General features: G+C 52.7%; 1 protein-coding gene across 1 annotated transcript in view; it reads left to right on the top strand.

Annotated features, from left to right (window-relative positions):
* LOC137457881 (zinc finger protein 850-like) overlaps nucleotides 1-21,756 on the top strand; it is a gene marked incomplete at its 5' end in the record, with an annotated part of 203,219 nt that overhangs the window by 131,324 nt on the left and 50,139 nt on the right. The window contains one exon of the mRNA XM_068169626.1: nucleotides 9,105-9,885. Within this exon, the coding sequence (XP_068025727.1) occupies nucleotides 9,105-9,885 (781 nt within the window). The remainder of the gene's footprint in view (nucleotides 1-9,104; nucleotides 9,886-21,756) is intronic.

Genomic DNA, 21,756 nt, shown 5'->3' with positions numbered 1-21,756 from the left:
TGTTGATGGTTTTGGTGGTGAGAAGTCCTGCAGCTTCCTTGGAGGAGCTTCAGCAGAAGCCAAAGCAATTCCCTTGCTGCTGTTTGCTGTGCAATGAGCTGGGAAGGGAAGGAAATGATTGCTGCAAGTGAGCAAAGCAATTGCAGTGCTCTGCAAGTCTCAGCACTGCTGTGTCCAGCAGGGCCAGGGCAGGGATTGTCCTCCTGCCCTGGGCCCTGGGGAGGCCACCCCTGGAATGCTGGGGTCAGTTTTGGGCCCCTGACTCCAAGAAGGACTTTGAGGTTCTGGAGCAGGTGCAGAGAAGGGCAAGAAAGGTGTGGAAGGGTCTGGACAGCAGGGCTGAGAGGAGCAGGTGAGGGAGCTGTGGGTGTTTAGTGTGGAGAAGAGGAGGCTGAGGGGAGACCTCTTGGCCTCTGGAGCTGCCTGCAAGGAGGCTGCAGTGAGGTGGGGGTTGGGCTCTTGTGCCTAGTCTCAGGTGGCAGAAGGAGAGGAAGTGTCCTGAAATTGTGTCAGGGGAGGCTTAGGTTGGAGAGGAGGAGGAATGAGTTTGGTGGCAGAGTGGTCAGGGCCTGGCAGAGGCTGCCCAGGGAGGCAGTGGAGTGGCCATGGCTGGAGGTGTTGCAGCAAGGTGTGGCCATGGGGCCATGGTTTGGTGTCCCTGGTGGTGTTGGGGCTGGCAGTTGGCCTGAGTGCTGAGAGAGGTCTTTTGCAGGCCAGGCAATTGTGTGGCTGTGTGAGGAAGCTGCCCCAGAGCAAATGCATCTTAGGTGCTGGAGGTGCTGGGAAGAATGGGAAATGGGAGAGAGTCCTGTGGAGAGGGGAAAGGTTTGGGTTTTGCCTCTGGGCTCCTAGTCTGCCCTTGGAAGTGCCTGGGATTCTTGCAAGCAGTGCTGTCAGCTGGAGCCTTCTGGGGTCAGTTGGTGGTGTGCTGAGAGGGCCAAAGGGAGGTGAGGCTTGGGAAGAGAAGTGGTGAGCAGGAAGCTTGTTGGGTTGTGGGTGGCCAAGGGGTGTGGGTGTGGCTGAGAGGTGTGGAGTGCAGGAGAGCCTTCAAGGCCTTGTGGTGTTGCTGGAGCTGTGGGCTGAGGAAGTGGTGCTGCCAGGCAAGGGCTTGAAGGAGGTTGAAAGTCAAGTGGTGTGGATGGCTTGGTGTGGGGAAGTGTTTGGCTTCTTGTGGGCAAGTGAAGCTTTCCTTGTGCAGGAGGAGAGTGAGAGCCTGGGCTTTGCAATCCCTGGGGCCCTGGAGCCCTTCTGGAGTGGTTTTCTTCTGCAGAGCTTTGCAGCCCAGCTGCAGGTGTGCTGTTGCTGGAAGCTGTTGCTGGTTGTTTTGTGCAGCCTTGGGTGTTGGATCAGTGTCTTGGCTCAGTTTGGTCCTTTCTCTTGTGGCCAAGTTGAGGTCCCTTTGGTTTTGGCAGCTGAGCACAGGTTGAGGCTTTTGCTGCAATGGTTTTTGTGCTGGCAGCATTGTGTGCTGCCAGCTGGAGTGCTGTGTGCAGCTGTGGTGCCCCCAAGAGGGGCAGCAGGTTGAGCTTGGGAGTTGGGTCTTGAGCTTGGGTGTGGGTCTGAGCTGGGGGCTTGGTGTGATGTTGGGTGATGATTCCTGAGCTTGGGAGCTGAGTCTGCACTTTTTATTTGAGTGTGAGCTCGGGGTCTGGCTGTTAAGCTTATGAAGTGGTTCTGATTTTAGTTGCTGGTTCTTGGGCTTGGGGGCTGGCTCTGGGCTAGGGAAGTGGTTCTGGGCTCGGGGGCAGGCTCTGGGCTTGGGATGTGGTTCTGACCTTAGTTGCTGGCACTGAGCTGGGGGCTGGTGTTTGCACTCAGGGGCTGGCTCTGACCTTGGGAAGTGGTTCTGACCTTAGTTGCTGGCTCTGAGCCTGAGAGCTGAGTCTGCACTTTTGATTTGAGTGTGAGCTTGGGGGCTTCTGGCCTTAGTTGGTGGTTCTTGAGCTAGGGATACTGGTGCTAGTCTCAGGAAGTGGTTCTGTGCTTGGGGTCTGGGTCTGATCTTGGGTGCTGGTTCCTGAGCTTGGGAAGTGGTTCTGACCTTAGCTGCTGGTTCTCAAGCTTGGGGGCTGGCACTGAGCTCAGGGGCTGGTTGTTGAGCTTGGGAAGTGGTTCTGAGCTTAGTTGCTGGCTCTGAGCCCAGGAGCTGAGCCTGCATGTTAGATTTGAGTGTGAGCTTGGGGGCTGGTGGGCTGGTTCTTGATCTGGAGAAGTTGTTCTGACCTTAGTTGCTGGTTCTAGAGCTTAGGAGCTGGCTCTGAGCTTGGGGGCTGTTTCTTGAGCTCAGGGCTCAGGCTCTTGGCTCAGGGGCTGGCTCCTGAGCTCAGGGCCTGGCACTGAGCTCAGGGGCTGGTTCTCAAGCTGGGAAGTGCTTCTGACCTTAGTTGCTGGGTCTTGAGCTCACAGGCTGGTTCTGGGCTTGAGGGCTGGCTCTGGGCTTGGGAAGTGGTTCTTGAGCTAAGGAAATTGGTTCTGAACTTGGGGGTTGGTTCTGACCTTAGTTGCTGGCTCTTGAGCTTGGGGGTCAGGCGCTGGGCTTGGGGACTGCATCTGAGCTCAGGAAGTGGTTCTGGGCTTGGGGGTTGGTTCTTGAGCTTGGGAAGTAGTTCTGACCTTGGTTGCTGGTTTTAGAGCTCAGGGGCTGGCTCTGAGCTCAGGAAGTAGTTCTGGGCTTGGGGTCTGGGTCTGAGCTCAGGAGATTGTTCCCTAAGCTCAGGGCTGCTTCTTGGGCTTGGGGACTGGCTCTGGGCTCGGGGGCTCGTTCTCAAGCTTGGGAAGTGCTTCTGCCCTTAGTGGCTGGCTCTAGAGCTCAGGGGCTAGTTCTGAGCTTGGGAAGTAGTTCTGACCTTAGGTGCTGGTTCTCAAGCTTGGGGGCTGGCACTGAGCTCAGGGGCTGGCTGTCGAGCTTGGGAAGTGGATCTGAGCTTAGTTGCTGGCTCTGAGCCCAGGAGCTGAGTCTGCATGTTAGATTTGAGTGTGAGCTTGGGGGCTGGTGGGCTGGTTCTTGATCTTGAGAAGTTGTTCTGACCTTAGTTGCTGGCTCTTGAGCTTGGGGGCTGGCTCTTGAGCTGGGAAGTGGTTCTGACCTTAGTTGCTGGCTCTTGAGGTTGCAGGCTGGTGCTGGGCTTGAAGGCTGGTGCTGGGCTTGGGAAGTGGTTCTTGAGCTAAGGAAATTGGTTCTGACCTTACTTGCTGGTTTTGGGTTCAGGGGTCAGGCTCTGGGCTTGGGGGTTGGTTCTTGAGTTTGGGAAGTAGTTCTAACTTTGCTTGCTGGTTCGAGAGCTTGGGGTCTGGGTCTGAGCTCAGGAGCTTGTTCCCTGAGCTCAGGGCTGCTTCTTGGGCTTGGGGGCTGGCTCTGGGCTCAGGGGATGGTTTTTAATCTCTGGGGCTGCCACTGAGCTTGGAGATTGGTTCTGGAGCTTGGGAAGTGGTTGTGACCTTAGTTGCTGGCGCTGAGCTTGGGAGCTGGCTTTGAACTTGGGAAGGGTTTCTGACCTTAATTGCTGGTTCTCAAGCTCAGGGGCTGGTGCTGAGCTTGGGGTCTGGTTGTCAAGCTTGGAAAGGGTTCTGACCTTAGTTGCTGGCTCTGGGCTTGGGGTGTGGTTCCTGACCTCAGGGCCTGGTTCCTGAGCTTGTAAATGGCTCTGACCTTGGTTGCTGGCTCTGGAGCTTGGTTGTGGCCTTTGTTGCTGGTTCTGGAACATAGGGGCTGGATCTTGAACTTGGGGGCTGGCTGTGAGCTTGGGAATTGTTCTGACCTTAGTTGCTGCTTCTTGAGCTTGGAAAGTGGTTCTGAGCTTGGGGGCTGGCTCTGATCTTGGGAGCTGAGTCTGCACTTTTGGTTTAAGTTGCTTGGGGGCTGGTTCTGGAGCTTAGGGGCTGGCTGTGAGCTTGGGAAGTATTCTGACCTTAGTTGCTGGCTCTGAGCTCAGGGGCAGGCTCTTGAGCTTGGGAAGTGGTTCTGATTTTATTTTCTGGGTGTGAGCTTGGAAAGGGGTTTTGAGCTTAGTTGCTGGCTGTGGGCTTGGGGTGTGGTTCTTGACCTCAGGGCCTGTCTCTGAGGTCAGGGGCTGGTTCTTGAGCTTGGTGTCTGGTTTGGAGCTTAGGGGCCATCTCTGAGCTTGGAAAGTAGTTCTGACCTTACTGGCTGGCTCTTGAGCGTGTGGGGGCTGGCTCTGGAGCTTGGTTCTGACCTTTGTTGCTGGTACTGGAGCCTGGGGGCTGATTCCTGAGCTTGGAAAGGGATTTGACCTTAGGTGCTGGCTTGGGAGCTGTTTCTTGAGCTTGGGGGCTGGGTGTGAGCTTGGGAAGTGGTTGTGATCTTAGTTGCTGGTTCTGAGCTTGGGAGCTGAGTCTGCACTTTTGATCTAGGTTCTGAAGCTTGGGTGCTGGTTCTTGAGCTTAGGAAGTGGTTCTGACCTTAGTTGCTGGTTCTGGAGCTTAGGGGCTGGCTCTTGAAATTGGGGGCTGGCTCTGAGCTTGGGAAGTGGTTCTGAGTTTAGCTGCTGGTTCTTGAGCTTGGGAAATGGTTCTGATTTTATTTTCTGGATGTGAGCTTGGGGTCTGGGTGTGAGCTTGGAAAGGGGTTTTAAGCTTAGTTGCTCACTCTGGGCTTGAGGTCTGGTTCTTGATCTCAGGGGCTGGTACTTGAGCTTGGGAAGTGATTCTGACCTTAGTTGCTGGCTTGGGAGCTGAGTCTGCACTTTTGATCTAGGTTCTGGACCTTAGTGGCTGTCTCTTGAGCTTGGGGGCTGGGTGTGAGATCTGGAAGTGGCTCTCAGCTTGGGAAGTGTTCTGATCTTAGCTGCTGGTTCTTGAGCTTGGGGCCTGGATGTGAACTTAGGAGCTGGCTCTGAGCCTGGGGGCTGCCTCTGCATTTCTGATCTGGATTCTTGTGCTTGGGAGCTGACTCTGACCTTAGTTGCTGGTTCTTGCGCTTGGGGGCTGGGTGTGAGCTTGGCCCCTGCCTTGAATCTAAAATAAGGGAGTTCAGGCAGTTGGAAGTTGAAGCTGAGCTGCTTTGCACTGCAGTGCTTCAGAGTTTGTGGTGCTCCAAAGGCAGATCTCAAAGAGCTGCTGCAAGAGTTGAGCTGAAGTGGCACAGTGCCCTGCAGAGGCAAAAGCTTTTCCCTGCCAGTCAGCCATTGGAATCATCTCCCCAGGGCAGTGGTGGATTCCCCTGCAAGGCAGAGTTGGAAGGCTCAGCTTGGCAGGGGGCTGGGCCAGCTCCTTTCCAGGCCAGTGTCAGCTGGCAAGGTTGGAGCAGCTGAGCCTTGGGGTGCCTTGCAGCCTGGCATTGTGTGGCAGCAGAGCTGTGCTGCTGGTTTTGAGGGCACTTGGAAAGCTTCTGGAGCATTTGTGCCGAGTGTGCAAGACATCCCTGAGCCTAGCAAATCCCTCAGCTCTCTTCAGAATGAACTCTGCAGAGCTGGAAGAGCTTTCCAGGAATTTGGCAGAGGTTTGGAGGAGTTTGGAAGGGATTTTGGTTCTCCTCCTCCTTGTCCTCTTCCTTGTCCTCCTCTGCCTCATCTTTTTCCTGCTCTCCCTGGAGGCTGCACTTAGACTCCTAGAATCCTGGAGTGGTTTGGGTTGGCAGGGAGCTGCAAAGGTGCTGCAGTCCAAGCCCCTCTGCAGTCAGCAGGGACATCCTGCAGTAGCTCAGGTTGCCCAGAGCCCTGTCCAGCCTGACCTTGAACCTCTGCAGGGCTGGGACCTCAACCCCCTCCCTGGGTGACCTGTTGCAGTGTTCCAGCAGCCTCCTGGTGCAGAACTTGTTCCTCACCTCCAATCTCAATCTGCTCTGCTCTGGTTTGAAGCCATTGCCTCTGGTGCTGTCCCTGCAGGCTTTGCAAAGAGTCCCTCTGCAGCCTTCTTGTAGTCCCCTTCAGGTACCAGAAGGTCACTCTTAGGTCTCCCCAGAGTCTTCTCTTCTCCTCTCCAGGCTGAACACCCCCAGCTCCCTCAGCCTGTCCTGGTAGCAGAGCTGCTCCAAGCCCCTGATCATTTTTGTGTCCCTCCTCTGGGCCTTTTCCATCAGGTCCATGTCCTTCCTGTGTTGAGGGCTCAAGAGCTGGCTGCAGTGCTGCAGGTGAAGTCTCAGCAGAGCAGTTTCCATGGCTGTGCTGTTCAGAGCTGCATCCTACAATGCAAAGCATCAAATCCACAACAATCCATAGTGTGCCTGGGCCACGGGAGCCAAGCAACCTCCCTAGGCCAAAGCTCCACCAGACCAGGCCAGACCCCCAGGCCCCAAATGCCTTCCCCCTCCCCAATGCCTCTCTGCCCCTCCTCCCCCCATACCCAAGAGCTGCAGTTACAGATTCTGGTAGGCAGCTCCCAGGTGAGCCAGGCCGCTGCAGGCCACAGTTGGCAGCATTGCCAAGGCCTCAAAGCTCCTCTGCAGAGAGAGATCCCTTCTGCTGTCCCTTCTGGAGGTCTCTACTCTTTGGTGTAAAACATTGGAGTGACTTCCACCCACCAGAGGGATTCTCCTCCATGTTCTCATCCAGAGGCTTCTGTTGGGCCCTGAAGGATGTGTAGATCTGCCCTGGAGACTTGGTGGGGCCCTGGGGACTCTGAGAGGGCAGCAAGTGAGTGGAGATGGAGCAATGGATGGAGAGATGGAGGGTGAAGGCTGCAGGGGGTGGGAGGGCTTAGTTCAGCAGCTGTGTGACTCTGCCTGGCTCCTACCTCCAATGGTGCTGGCAGCAGCTGACCCCAGAAGCTCAAAGCCCCAAACCCTGCCTGGCTGAGGACAGTCCCCTGACCCCTCCTGACATTCAGCACAGCCCAAGCAGGCACTCAGGGCTCCTAGCCACACAGCCCAGCCATCCCCCATGGCAGGAGTCAGCTGAGGTCTCACTCCCTCTCTGTCCCCCTTCCTCTCATCAGTTGCTGCCTGAGGTGTCTGCAGGGTCCCTCCCCAGCCCTCATCTGTAACCCCCCCTTGGCTTGGTGCTGTTCTTTCAGCCCTCCAGCTGATCCCAGCCTTTAGTCTCAGGCCCCTTCCATTCTTGTGCTGCTGCTTCCAGCCCAGTTCCTTAGGTGCTTCCTCAGCCACAGCATTTCCCACTCCACCCTTCCAGCTGCAGTGGCAGTGGAGGTGGGGGACACAGGGCCATGGGACAGCCAAGGCAGCAGGGCCATGGATGTGGTGGGACTGAGGGAAGGGCCTGGGAGTGGTCAGGCAGGAATTAGGCCTTGTCCCCCCAAGAAGGGGAGAGGATGCAGGGCCCAGGTGGCTAATGTGTGTGCAGGGAATGGCAGAATCTGGCAGCATTTGAGGAGGTGAAAGGAGTGAATTGTGCTGCAGCTCTGCCTGTGTCAGCTGGGAGATGAACAGCAGCCCATGGGCACTGTGCCCTCCCATCCAACCTCATTTTTCTCTTGGGGCTGTGGAGTGGCAGCTCCAGGAGAACTGCAAAGAGCAAGCTGAGAGAAATGGTCAGGGACAGAAGGAAGCAAAACTCTTTCCAGTGAGTCTCTTTGGACTGCAGGTGTGTGAAGGGTGCTGGAGGTGTGAGGTTTGGGCAGGAACCAGAGACTCCTCCAGCATCCCAGTGAGGGCTGAAGAGGTTTAGCAAGAAGCTGCCCAAGTCCCTTCCCCCTTTGATGCACCTCCTGAAAGCATGAAGCTCCCTTTGTGTGTCCTGAGGGCTGCTGTGATCTTCTCTTGGGGAGTGGGCAGCAGAGAGGTGTGTGCAGGGCAGAGCTGAGCACAGAGTGGGTGTGGTGGGTGCCTGGGTAGGCAGTGGGAGGAAGCTTTAGGCAAGGCCTGGGAGAGGCTGTGTGGAGGCAGCTGTGTTGTGGTGCTGGCCTGCAGCTATGTGCTGGGGGCTGTGTGCTGGGCAAGGAGCTGAGTCTGCACTTGTTGAGGCCTCCCATCTTGATCAGCCCTGGCTGTGTGCTGTGGCTGTGCTGCTGGGCTTGGGAGCTGCCCCCAGCAAGGCTGAGCTGTGCTGCCTGGTCCTGGGCAGTGCTGAGCCATCCCTTGCAGGTCAGTGCTCTCCTCTGAGCCCTTTGCTTCTCTCTGTCAGGGGCTGAGTCCTCTCTCCATCATCCCTGCCCCTGTGTGCTGTGGAAGAGCAGAGTTTGCAGATCTGCCCCTTGGAGCAGCCCAACAGGTAAGAAACCCAGAGTGGGGAAACAGCAGGATCCCAGCCCCCAGGGCAGCTCCCAGCCTCTGCCACCTCCTCCTGTGCAGCATATTTCTGCTCTCCAGGAGCTCTGAGGCACATCAGGTGTTGTGGGAGCTGAGGAATGCTCCAGACTGCTGTGGGTGAGTTGTGAGCAGGAGGTGATGTTTGGGCTTGGGCTGTGGATGGTGGTGGGAGAAGGTTGAAGGTGGTTTGGTCTTTCATTGGTCAGTGCTGCTGCCTCCATTGTCTGAGCCAGGGGAGATCAAAGGCCAGGGCCTGGTCCAGGAACCACCCTGCCAATGCCACCAGGCTTGAGGAGAGTAGGACAAGACCACTTGTAAGTCCCAGGGTACCTCAGGGCACTGATCACAGGAACCTGGGGTCTCAGCACAGGTATTAGAGGTCTGTGCCCAAACTGAGGCAGAAACTGAAGGTTTGAGGTCCCCTCTGCATTCTCTCCTCTAGCTGGGTGTTGGGAGTCAGGGACTGTCATGACCCAGGCAGGATCTGAGGGTTTGAGGTCCTGGGCTCAGGTGCTTCCATCTTCCCTATTGCAGAGCTGTGACCCCTTCCTGCCACAGTATGGCCTCACAGAAGGACCCAGACAAGAGCTGGGAGGAGAAGCAGCACCCAGAGATCAAGTTAGAGAAGCCAATGTGCAGTCCCAAGGTAGAGGAGGATGAGGAGGAAAAAGAGGAGAAGATGGAGGATGATGCTGAGAATGACAACTATGAAGAGGAGGATAATGATGATGATGAAGGTGACCAGGATGAGAGGGAGGAATGTATGGAGGAGGATGAAGCCAGAGCAGGTCCCTCAGTGTCACCCAAAGAGCTGAATCAGTGCCTTGAGTGTGGGCAGAGCTTCCCAGGTGGCTCAGAGCTAGTGAAGCACCACTGCCCACAACCTGGCACCCGGCCCTTAGTTTGTGGTGACTGTGGCAAGAGGTTCCGCTGGAACTCTGAGCTCATCCAGCACCGCCGCACCCACACTGGAGAGAAACCATTCACCTGTGCTGACTGCGGGCAGAGCTTTACCCAGCGCGGTCATCTCACCCAGCACCGCCGCACCCACACTGGAGAGAAGCCCTTCTCCTGTGACAGCTGTGGGAAGCGGTTCAGGCATATCTTTACTCTTAAGCAACACCACCTCGTCCACACCAGTGAGAAGGCCTTCAGCTGCAGGGACTGCGGCAAGAGCTTCAAACACAGCTCCACTCTCACCATCCATTGCCGCATCCACACTGGAGAGCATCTGTTCCCCTGTGCTGAGTGCAGCAAGAGCTTTACCACGAGTACTGAATTCATCCAGCACCAACTCATCCACAGTGGTGAGAAGCCTTACAGCTGTGCCGACTGCGGCAAGAGGTTCACCAAGAAGGGAGATCTCACAGAGCACCGTCGTGTGCACACTGGCGAGAAGTCTTTCAGCTGTGCTGAGTGTGGCCAGCCCTTCAGACATAGGAGCACTCTTACTGAGCACCACCGCACCCACACCGGTGAGAAGCCTTTCACCTGTGCAAACTGTGGCAAGAGCTTCAGCCACAGGCACAATTTCATTGCTCATCGCCGCACCCACACTGGTGAGAAGCCCTACACTTGTGCTGATTGTGGCGAGAGCTTCAGCCGGCGGGGCACCCTCATTACTCACCGCCGCACCCACACCGGTGAGAAGCCTTTCACTTGTGCTGATTGCGGTAAGCGCTTCACCCAGAAGGGCTCTCTCAACAAGCACCGCTACATCCACACCAGAGAGCAGCCTGCACTGGAGGGGAGGCATAAATCCACCTAGAATCTGTTGAGTAATCATGATCCTTCTGAGAGGGCCTTTCCAGCACCAAAATCATCCCTTTCTCCTTTGCATTTCTCTGTTGCTGCTGGTGTCCCCAGCCCCTAACACCTCCTGCCCTTCTGAACACCAATTATTGCTAATGAGAACAATTACAGTGTTGAGTTGGCACAGCTGGAGGTCCCAGTGGAGCTGGGCAGGGCTTTGCCAGGGTCTGTCTGGTTCTTCCCCAATGCTTTGTGTCACCCTGGGGTAAGAACCTCTCTGTACATTCACCAATCATGTCAATAAAACCCAAAAGTTACCCAAATCCTGTCTGTTTGCTTTTATTTCAGATATCCCTGCCTCAATGCCTTAATAATAAAGGGGTCCAGGAGAGCTGGACCTACTTCAAGGAAGAATTGTTGAAGGCTCAGGCACAGGCTGTGCCAATGTGCTGGAAGATGAGCCACTGCGGCAGACGGCCAGCCTGAATGGTTAATGAATTTTTAATAGAGCTAAGGGAAAAAAAGAGGGTGTATCACCTTTGGAAGCGAGGGAAGGCAAACCACAAAATGTTTAAGGATGTTGCCAAATCATGTAGGAAGAAAATTAGGGAGGCAAAAGCACACTTGGAGCTTAAACTGGCCTCTACTGTGAAGGACAACAAAAAGTCCTTCTATAAATACATTAATAGCAAGAGGAAGGGAAAGGACAACTCCACTCCTTGGTTGACATGGAGGGAAATGTTGTATCAAGGGATGAGGAAAAGGTAAAGATACTTAACACCTTCTTTGCCTCAATTTTTACTGAAGGACAGAATGTCTTCCTGACAGCTGGCCTGCAGAGCTAACAGAAGGAGCCAGGGAGCTGCACAGTTTCCCTATGTTCCATGAGGAGGTGGTTGGAACGCTCCTCAGCAGCCTGGATCCCCACAAGTCCATGGGACCAGATGGGATCCATCCTAGGGTGCTGAGAGAGCTGGCAGATGAGCTGGCCAAGCCACTCTCCGTCATTTTTCAGCAGTCCTGGCTCACTGGAGAGGTCCCAGAGGACTGGAAGCTGGCCAACATTGTTCCCATCCACAAGAAGGGCCGGTTGGATCAGCCAGGGAATTACAGGCCTGTCAGCCTGACCTCAGTGCCAGGCAAGATCATGGAACAGGTCATCCTGAGTGCAATAACACAACACTTACAGGATGGCCAAGGGATCAGGCCTAGCCAGCATGGATTTAGGAAGGGCAGGTCCTGCCTGACCAACCTGATCTCCTTCTACGATCAGATGACCCGCCTGGTGGATGTGGGGAGGCCTGTGGATTTAGACTACCTGGACCTCAGCAAGGCCTTTGACACCGTCCCCCATAGCAAACTCCTGGCCAGGCTGTCAGCCCATGGCTTGGATGGGAGCACACTGCGATGGGTTAGGAACTGGCTGGAGGGCCGAGCCCAGAGAGTGGTGGTGAATGGTGCCACAGCCAGCTGGCAGCCAGTCACTAGTGGTGTGCCCCAAGAATCAGTGCTGGGCCCCATGCTCTTTAACATCTTTATTGATGATCTGGATGAGGGCATTGAGTCCATCATCAGTAAATTTGCTGACGACACCAAGCTGGGGGCAAGAGTTGATCTGCTGGAGGGTAGAGAGGCTCTGCAGAGGGACCTTGACAGGCTGGACAGATGGGCAGAATCCAACGGCATGAGATTTAACACATCCAAATGCCGGGTTCTGCACATTGGCCACAACAACCCCATGCAGTGCTACAGGCTGGGGTCAGAGTGGCTGGAGAGCAGCCAGGCAGAGAGGGATCTGGAGGTACTGGTCAATGGTAGGATGAACATGAGCCTGCAGTGTGCCCAGGCAGCCAGGAGGGCCAATGGCATCCTGGCCTGCATCAAGAACAGTGTGGCCAGCAGGAGCAGGGAGGTCATTCTGCCCCTGTACACTGCACTGGTTAGGCCACACCTTGAGTACTGTGTCCAGTTCTGGGCTCTTCAGTTTAGGAAGGAGGTTGACTTGCTGGAACATGTCCAGAGAAGGGCAACAAAGTTGGTGAGGGGCTTGGAACACAAGCCCTATGAGGAGAGACTGAGGGAGCTGGGGTTGCTTAGCCTGCAGAAGAGATGACTCAGGGGTGACCTTATTGCCCTCTACAACTACCTTAAGGGAGGTTGTAGACAGGCAGAGGTTGGTGTCTTCTCCCAGGCAACCAGCACCAGAACAAGAGGACATAGTCTCAGGCTGTGCCAGGGGAGGTTTAGGCTGGAGGTCAGGAGGAAGTTCTACACAGAGAGAGTGATTGCCCATTGGAATGGGCTGCCTGGGGAGGTGGTGGAGTCACCATCACTGGAGGTGTTCAGGAGGAGGCTTGATGGGGTGCTTGGTGCCATGATTTATGTGATTAGGTGGCATTGGATGATAGGTTGGACATGATGATCTTGAAGGTCTCTTCCAACCTGGTCTATTCTATTCATTCTATTCTATTCTATTCTATTCTATTCTATTCTATTCTATTCTATTCTATTCTATTCTATGACCAGGATCTGTGGCAGACACCAGCCCTCAAAGAGGTTTACCCTCAGCCAAAGGAGAAAATACCCAAACAGTTTTTTCTAACAGATTCTTTTCATGAACAACAGGAACTTAGTCACCTTCTACTGCTTGTAACAGATCTGATTGGGCTGGTCCTGCTCTAGTCACAGAACCTCTACTATTTACCAGCCAGGTTGCTTGTGCTTGATGTTTCTCCCAGTTTTTCAAAGTTCCACCCCCATGGCTTTCGGGGTGGTTTTTAGCAAACCATTGCAGTGTTCAACCTTCCCTGCAGCTGGTGTATAGTAGTGGATGTGGTACAGCCACTCAATGCTGTGCTCTTTGGCCCAGTCTGTTGGAGATTTTTCTTAAAATGAATTCCATTATCTGACTCAATCCTCTCTGGAGTTCTTTGTCTCCACAGGATTTATCTCTCCAGACCAAGTATGGTGTTAGCTGCAGTTGCCTGTGACACTGCATAAGTTCAGAGAGAGTTAATTTGGACAACTAACTTTATGCTAGTTGTCAGAGCACTGGGATTATTTAGACCTCATCATTATCTTCCTTTGCATCCCATGGTAATTTATTTACATTCTACCACTTTCACTCAAGGTCTGTGGAAAATGTTCTAAGCATCAGCCTAAAACTGCCACAGTGAGGAATGGCTGAACCTTGGCAAGTCCATGCTGATGTTTCTGGGACAGGTTCTGCTCTTTCAGGTGCACAGAAAAGCCACCCAAAAGGACTCCCAGGTAGTGGGCCTCATTGCTCACCAGCTGAGCTAGCATAGCCTGGGCTTCCCTGGGCTGCACTTTGGCCTCTCCCAAAGATGGGAGACATTGGTTTGTCCTCTCTCACCAGATACCTCTGCCAATGCCAGGACCTATTCAAAAGGATGTTCCAAAGAGATATTGATCTGCCCCTGGCACTTCCCTGCTACTCTTCTACCTCTTAGACCATCTGCTTAATTAAGCTTTGATGTACTGTCCTCTCCAGGACACAGTGACCATCTCTGGAGTCACCTTTCCAGGTGCAGACTAGACAGCCCAAGGCCCTTTCCATCATTCTCCAATTTGCTTCTGCACTTATTCTTTGTTCATTCAGATGCCTCTCTCCTATGCTGCTTTGACCTTCAGGGAGGCAAAGCTGCAGTTGTCCCCTGGGCCACCTCTGTGATTGTTTTTGCTCTCCATCTCTTGTATCCACTTGCCTAAAACATTGCTTCTCAGATCATGCCTTGGAGAGAGACAATCTGCTGAGAGACAATTTGTGCTGAGCAGCTGGCTCCAGAGGGGTTTGATTACTGATGCAACTTTATCAGACTTTGCTTTTTTTTACTTCCAAACAGGAACAATTCTCCTGTGGCTATGTACAGACACATCTCTAAGGAGAGCAAGGGGGAGCTGCTTCCATGGAGCTGTGAGAAGTAGAGGAGTCTGATGGGACATCAGTTGTTCATACAGTGTCAGTTCTTGATGGAGAGTTTTTTTCCCTACTCCAGGCCTCCTAAGGAGACTCTGTGGATCAAGATCACATGGAGAGTGCTGCTGTCAGCTCCCTTCTCTCAAATACAACTAATTAAAAACATCCTTTAAAAACAACCCAGGGTTTTATGAGGCCCAGTGGGAAGTCTTCTTAATTAACTGCACTGTGAAACAGATTCAATTAGCTGTGAAAAAGCTCTAATGAGCTGGACAAGTCTTCAGTACCTGAAGGAAATCCCAGGCAGAGCCACAGCTCCTGAGGGACTTCTGTGTTCTAATGAGCCCCATGGAGTATTTGGGGCTGACTCCAGGTATCAGGGACTAAGAGAAGATTGAAGAAACTGCTCCAGAAGTCAGCAGCAAATGCCAAAGTAGCTTGATTGGCCCCACTGAGGCTTGTTACTGACAAAGCCTCCCCAGGGGCTCCTTAAAGCAGGTAATTGGAGGCTGTGATTTCTAGTCCAAAACAAAGGTAAAATGCAGGAGTCTGTGATGCTGAAAAACCCGGGTTTGGTTTATGGAGCAGGAAGGCCAAGCCCTGAGCACAGTCCCTGGGGACAGTACAGCCTGAAAGCCTCAAAATATCGGATCTGTTCCCAGGCCTGGGCGGCAGAGACAACTGCTGGAGCCCAGGGACCAAAACCTAGGTCCTGTAGGGCTTTCAGCCTTGCCAGAGCCCTTGGCCATGCTTTATCAGCAGACTTGGTAGGCTTAGGTAATGGCTGCACTGGATGGCCTTGAAGGTCTTTCCCAACCACAACAGTTCTGTGATTCTATGTTTCTATGTAGGAGAAGGATTGGTTTACCTTTGCTTTAAGATGAAAATTATATATATATATATATATAAAAGGAGAGAGAAAAAGAGGGATGCATATTTTACATATTTCATAACTAAGGCTTTAGTGATACCAGCAAGAAATAGCTAACCCAAGTCAACACCTGGAAACATCAATTTTGCAATGCAGTGCTGCAATCATCTCAACAAACAACAGGACAAGAATGGAGAGGACAGAACACAGAGTACTTTCCATGAAGATGAAGATCAGCAGAGCTACCTAACACCGATCACAATGATCGCTATGATAATCTGAGATCAAAAGCATCAATCAGAAGAATGTACCAAAACCCATCTGAATTAGGACTGAATATCATGATTGCTTCATTGTTGTGTGATTAGGGAGTATGTTCACATATGGTAACTCACCAGTTTGGCATAACTTTAAATAGTCAAAGGGAAAGTCAAAATTAATTATATCACAAAAGACATTTTCATTTTAGGTTATATAAAACAAAAAAGAGGGGGAAATTCAGGTATTATGTCACAAGAAAGAATGGTTAAAGCATGTTATGTTCTCAGATTTTCCTTTTACATGTAGTTTCAAATGTGATTTACCAAAATTTATGGAGGATATAAGAGTTCTGGAAGTTTTAGCTAGGAGAAACTTGAAAGAACAAACAACATTAGGCCAAAGTTAGGATTAATAGGACTCAGTGCCTTTCCTTAGCAAAAACAAAATATCAAAAGATCAGTATTATTAGGGTGAGTAAAAATGCATTGTTATTTCATCTGGCTCTAGAGCTTTGGAGCTGGTTCTGCACTTTTGATCTGGGGCTTAACTTTGGAGCTGGTTCTGCACTTTTGATCTGGGACTTAACTTTGGAGCTGGTTCTGCGCTTTTGATCTGGGGCTGAGCATTGGAGCTGGTTCTGAGCATTGGAGCTGCTTCTGCACTTTTGATCTGGGGCTGAGCTTGGGGGAGCTCAGATGGTTTTGTGGTACATTCTTCTGATGCTTTTGGTCTCAGATTATCATAACAGTCATTGTGATCAATGTTCAACTTCATGGGAAATGCTGTTCTTTCATATTCTTGATTCTTCTGCTGTTGTTTATTGCTGTGGTGGTGAGAGAAAGTTCAGTTCTCCCCCACACACAAAGAAACCACAGCTAACTCAGCTCAGATAAGAGCTATATTTACAAGCAGGATGAAATGCAGATTAATATATACACAAAACTGTCACAGGGTGGTTGGCCTTAAGCCTTACCCAACATTGTGGATAAGTTGTAAGATCTGTTTCAAATGTTTCAAACTGACCACCCTCGAGGCTGACACTCATAATACAGGTTGGCCTTCCCTGCATGGCCTCTTCTGATGTGCAGCCACTCAGCCATTCTTGCTCACTCTTTCCCTTCATTGTTCACCACAGGAATTTTTGCTGGGTGATCTGCCTGCTGGTTCCATTTTGCAGCAGCTCTTCCATTCTGTGCAGGGCCTTTGACCCATCCTACCTTTGAGGCTCTTGAGTGACCTATTTCTCAGAATCATTGCAGGCTCCAGCTCTCCAGATTGTTAGATTCCCCCTGACACATCCATTCAGTGGCACCCTTGTAGGCTACACAGGAATCAGTGTGAATAGCAGTGGCACCATTCTCTGCTGCCAGCATGAGTGCAGGGCAATTCTCCTTCCTGTGCACCACCTTCCTCTGTCACAGTCTTCCCAGTACCAGCCTCCAGCACTGCAGCTTTCTGTTGCCATTTGCACCTCATACAGTGGACAGCTGCAGCTACGAACCACACTCCTCCTGCATTTGAGTCTGTGGTCAGCTCAGCTGCTGCCTTAGTTGGAGACAGTTCATAGGGCAGACCTAACAGCACTGTGTCTGCAGTCCCAGGCTGTGGTAGGTTGGAAACTTCTGCTGGAGCCTTTCTCATTTTCCAGTGACTGTCCAGTGAGCAGCATTCAAGCCAAGAAAGACAAGATAAAAAGAAGACATCAGGAATCTGATCAAGATCCATTCCTGGCCAGCCTTGGAGCTTGCTTCTCATCAGGGGGTCGTCTTCCTTCACCAGGCATGGGTGCAGGGCTCCTTGTCAGGGAAGTGTATCCCTCCCTCCCCACCTGGCCCTCCCCCAAGGTGTGGAAGTCTCCTCAGGGTCTGAATTGAAACTGACACACCTCCCATTACAGACTGAATGCTTTTATCACCTCCCAGTACAGGCTGGATCCTAGGTTGCACTCCCAGTACAGCCTCGGCCCCTCCCATCCTTTCTACTCAGTCCCCTGCTCAAATGCAGTGGACCAGAGCCAATCACTCACCTCACCTCTTACAGTTTAGCCTCTCCCATACCCACTCCTGACCCTGACGCTGCCCCCATTGCTCATCCTGGCTCCAGCCTTTACCCTTGGCATTGACCCCAGGCCTCAACCCAGCCACAACCTAAACTCTGCCTCTCAGAGCTGACCATCACCTGAGCCCTTCCCAGAACACTCAGCAGGACATCTGAGGGAAGGAGACTTCTGAACTTTCTCACTAACTCTTAGAAACTCTCCCACTGGTTCAGAGCTTAGCTTTCTGACATCAAGAAAGTAAACCTGGAGCTTGGGAGAGCAAATGGAGATAGAGCAGCTGATGGCAGCTCTAGACAGAGAGAGAAATAAGGCTGAGTCTGGAAAGCAGGCTGGGTTCTCACACCCCTGGGCCTCACTTAGAAGAGAAGGACAGTTCTGTGGGATTGGCAGAGGACCAACAGGAAAAAGACATGACAGACGACATGGGAACTGCAATGTTGTTGAAAGGACAGGAGGTGGCAGCAAAGACCAAGACATGGAAGGACTTTCTCTATCAAATAAGTTTTTATCCTTCTAATGTATGTGTGTTATGGAGTCCTAGATGAGGACCATGGTTAACCTTTTCAGCACAGGTTCATTTTGGAGTGATCATTCCATGTCCATGCAGATTACTGAAGAATACTGCTGAACGGCTATGGGAGGCACTGAGTTTGATTTCCTCACTTCACTTTCAAGACCCTCCCAGGATCCCTCAATGACACCTCCCTGAAGTAGGCACATGGCTTCATCCCTGGCCCTGGGGAAGAAATGCCCCCAAAAGTGGCCATTTGGGAAAGAAAGGTCAAAGAAAAAGCAGCAAGAGACAATACTTTATTAGGGTTGGGGTTTCCATTCTAATTAGGCATTAGCCTTGGGTTGAGGTTTTTCTTTTACCTCTAGGAAACCCAAAGTGTTGAGGAACAAGCAGCCAAATCCCAACCCAGCTGCCGCGGTGGCAGGGGCTGTGCTGACTCAGCACTGTCATTACTCTTCTCAGCACTGGCTGGTGCTGGGAAGGGCAGGGGCACATTTGCTCCTGAGGAAAGAAGGTGTAAAAGAGGAGATTTCAGTTCAAGCTGCTGGAAAAAGGTCCCCCTGGGGGGTCACGTTTGCCTGGCAGAGCCAGGGTCAGTGTATTGCTGTGTCCCCTGGGGCACGCTGGTCACCGGCATGGGGGTGAATATGCCAGGTGAGGGAGGAGCTGCGGAAGAAGCCCTTGCTGCAGCCTGTGCAGGGGAAGAGCTGGCACCGGTGTGGGTGCTGCGGTGCTGGCTATCTCGGAGGAGCCCTTGCTTCAGGCAGCTCAGAGGTGCAGCTGCTTCTGGCTGTGGACACAGTAGTGTTGGAGGTTGGAGCTGAGGGTGAAGCTGTTGCTGTAGTCACCACTCACAGAGGGCTGGGAACCGGACTGGGGGCAGTGAGGCTTCAGCAGCTCCAAGCTGGGTGGGAAGCTTTGCCCACTCTCAGGGCACTGATGTGGCTGCTTGGGTGGCACAGAGGGGCTGATATGGGTTTGCCCTCTTCCTCCTCTTCATCCTCCTCCTTCTTCTCTTTATTCTTCTCCTATCATCCTCCTCTTCTACATCATCCCCTTTGTCCACCTCATAATTATTGTCCTCTTCCTCCTCCTAGTCTTCACATACTTCATCCTTGCTGTCCTCATCCATGTCTTCATCAACCACTTCTACTATTCCTCAAGGCTGAGCTTTGACTCCTCCAAATTATTCTTCAGGTGATTCTTCTCTTCCAAGATCTTGTCCAGGTCCTTCTGGGAGGCCATGCTGCTGAGAGCAATGGTCACCCCTGTGCTCTTGGGAAAATCCTTGGGGACCAAGTGGCTGAGAAGTAAGGACACTGTGTGTGACTTCTTGCATTGGAGGGATCAGAGCCCTAATTCCTGTGCTGAGTCCCCTGGTTGTAGTGCTGATGGGGCTGACACCCCCAGGACAAAGCCATCCCAACCATCCCCCTCTGGCCATGCAACTGATACCTGACCACCTGGGGCTCAGGGAGATGAACTCCTAAATTCCCAGCACAGTCAATGACCCTCAAAGCTCCACAAGTGGTGAAGTGTGGTTTGGGAGGAGGGTCTGGAGAGGGTTGAGAGGTGCTCAGGAGTCAGCAGGTGTCTGGGCTCTTGCTGCTGTCCCAAAGTTGGGTTCTTTACTTTCTGGCCTGTTCCAAGGAGCAGATCTGAAACTTTGCTTCTCCCCAGCACAGAGGAGCAGGGCTGATGGCGAGGAGAAGGATATGACCTCAGACAGAGAGAAGCAAAGGGTTAGAGGAGAGGACTGACCTGCAAGGAATGTCTTAGCCCTGACCAGGGCTCTCCCAGCCTTGCACTTCTCTCCCTATGGCTTGGGGGTTGGTCACCTCCTGCCAGCTCAGTGCATCTGTGCTTGGATCACAGCCAACAGGGAGCTGATAGAAAACTCTGCAAATCAAAAACTTCAGGGTCTATGCAAGTGGCAAAAGATCCCAGGATGATTCAGCATCCAAGGTTCTCCAGATCAGAGAAACACCTGATGGAAGTCAAGGATCTCCAGCTCTAAATACAGTGATGTTAAACCCAGACCTCTCCTGGATCACAGCAGCTGCATCCAGCATCTCCCCCACTCAGACATCTCTCAGGCACAACCTGCACCAAGTCAGACTGCTCCAGGCTCAATTCTCATCCTCTGAGAATGTTGAAGCTTTGTGAATGTTTGCCCTGAGCTCCAGGAGAAGAAAACTGAACTCCAGGGCAGCCTCTCTGCCAGCCACCTTTCCACCTCTTTGTGTCTTTGGAGAGACACCTTTGCTGTCACCATGTTAGGGGGCTCTATGTTCTATTAGAAGCAACCAGCTCTGTCCCTGTGTCTGTGTGCTTGGTGCTTCTCTCCAGGCACAGCCATAGAAAGAGATTTGAATTCAGGATTGGTTCATGAGGAAGGGCTGCTAGGATCCAACCTTTTCATCTGCTTACTCTCAGGAACTCTTGACTGGCTGAGAAATCACAGCCATGTTGTTGGCTTTGTCTCACCCTTGTGGACAGGCAAGCTGCTGAGAGACAGCTTGTGCTGAGCAGATGGTTCCAGAGGCCTTGGATTGCTGAGGGAACTTTCTCAGCCTTGGCTTTGCTTAGCTTCCAAACAGCAACAATTCTTCTGTGGCTGTGTGCAGGCAGTTCTCTAAGGAGAGCAGGGGGCAGCTGGTGCCATGGAGCTGTGAGCTCCAGCTGCAGAGAGCAGTGGAGAAGTCTGATGCAAGGAGCAGGGATGTAAGGCCCAGGTAGGCAGTGACAGCAATGGGGAGGTTGGGGAGGGTGAGAAGCAAAGTTGTCCACTCAATGTCAGCCCTCAAAGGACAGCTTCTCCTCCAAGTCCAGACCTCCTGAGCAGACATCCTGCATCATTCTGGCTTGGTGGATGCTGCTGTCACCTCTGCCCTCATCTGAGAAAGAATCAAAGAGTTTACCATCAAAATCTGAGCTTTGTGAGGTGCACTTGGAAATCTGCAAGTCAACATCAAAGACACAAAGAGCTCCTCAGGGCACTTGGGAATCATTCCATGAACCTCAGGTACTGAGAGAAGAGTGAAGAAACTCTGCAAGAAGCAAGAAGCAAAACACAAAGTACCTTGAAGCATTGATTGGCCCCACTGAGGCTTGTTACTGCCAAAGCCTCCCCAGGGACTCGTTAGAGCAGCTCAGGAGAGGCTCTGATTGCAGCAGACAAAGGCAAAGTGCAGGAGAGCAAACTCTGGCTCTGGTTTCTGCAGCACAAAGTCCAAGGCCTGAGCCCAGCCCCTGGGCAGGCAGATCCTGTCCCTCCTGTGTGGGTCAAGGCTCTTCAGGTGCAGTGGGGGTGGGGTGTGGGTTTCATAGCAGCATAGCATGGCCTAGGCTGGAAGGGACCTCAGAGCTCCTCTGCTCCAACCTCCCTGCCATAGGCAGGGATGCCTCTCCAACAGACTCAGCTGTTCAAGGCCTCATCCAGCCTGGCCTTCAACACCCTCAGGAGAGGGCATCCTACCTGGGCAGCCTATTCCACACTTCCACAACCCTTATACTAAAGAACTTCTTCTAAGACCCAGTCTAAATCTCCTTTTTCTTCCCTCAAACTTTCCCTCCTGTCCTGTCACCAGACACCCTCATGAAAAGCTCCTCTCCAGACTTCCTTTAGGATCGCTGTAGGGTTTGTGATGCTGAGTGGAGGACAAGGGCCTGACAGTCCCCAGCCTTCCTGGGGCTGTGGAAAGAGGCAGTGAGGCCCTCCCAGTGCCTTAGGACAACATCTCCTCACAGGCCTTGGGGGCAGAGAATTGCCAGAGTCAAGAGGGCACAGCCTTGGCTTCTCTTCATCACTCCCACCACTGCCATTGCCCTTTGCCAGCTCTCCCACAGCTTTGTCCTGCACTGTCTCACAGCTGCTTCTCCTGCCCTGCAGGCTGCAGACACTCATCTCACTTCCCCACCTTGGCCTTTCCAGGCCTTCACTGACACCTGCCCACACTCACACTCTGCTCCTTGGGACACAAAGACAAGGACTGATCCCAGACTCCTTCTGGAGATCTTCTCAGGCCACAGCACTACCCTTTGAGAGAGGTTTCTTGCTCCTCATGGCCAGTCTGCACCTGCCAGGCTGCACCATCTGGCAGTGTTCCTCTCTCCTGCTCTTTCCTACCTCACCAGGATCTCCCAAGGCTGCTGGCCTTGCAGTTTCTTGCATAGACAGCACCAAGCCCTGTGCCTG

This window comes from Melanerpes formicivorus, unplaced genomic scaffold (assembly GCF_026170545.1).
Source record: "Melanerpes formicivorus ecotype bairdi unplaced genomic scaffold, bMelFor1.0.p_v2 SCAF_206, whole genome shotgun sequence".
In the NCBI taxonomy this organism is placed as follows: domain Eukaryota; kingdom Metazoa; phylum Chordata; class Aves; order Piciformes; family Picidae; genus Melanerpes; species Melanerpes formicivorus.
The sequence above is the reverse complement of the archived record's forward strand: the minus strand, read 5'-3'. Positions and strand labels throughout refer to the sequence as shown.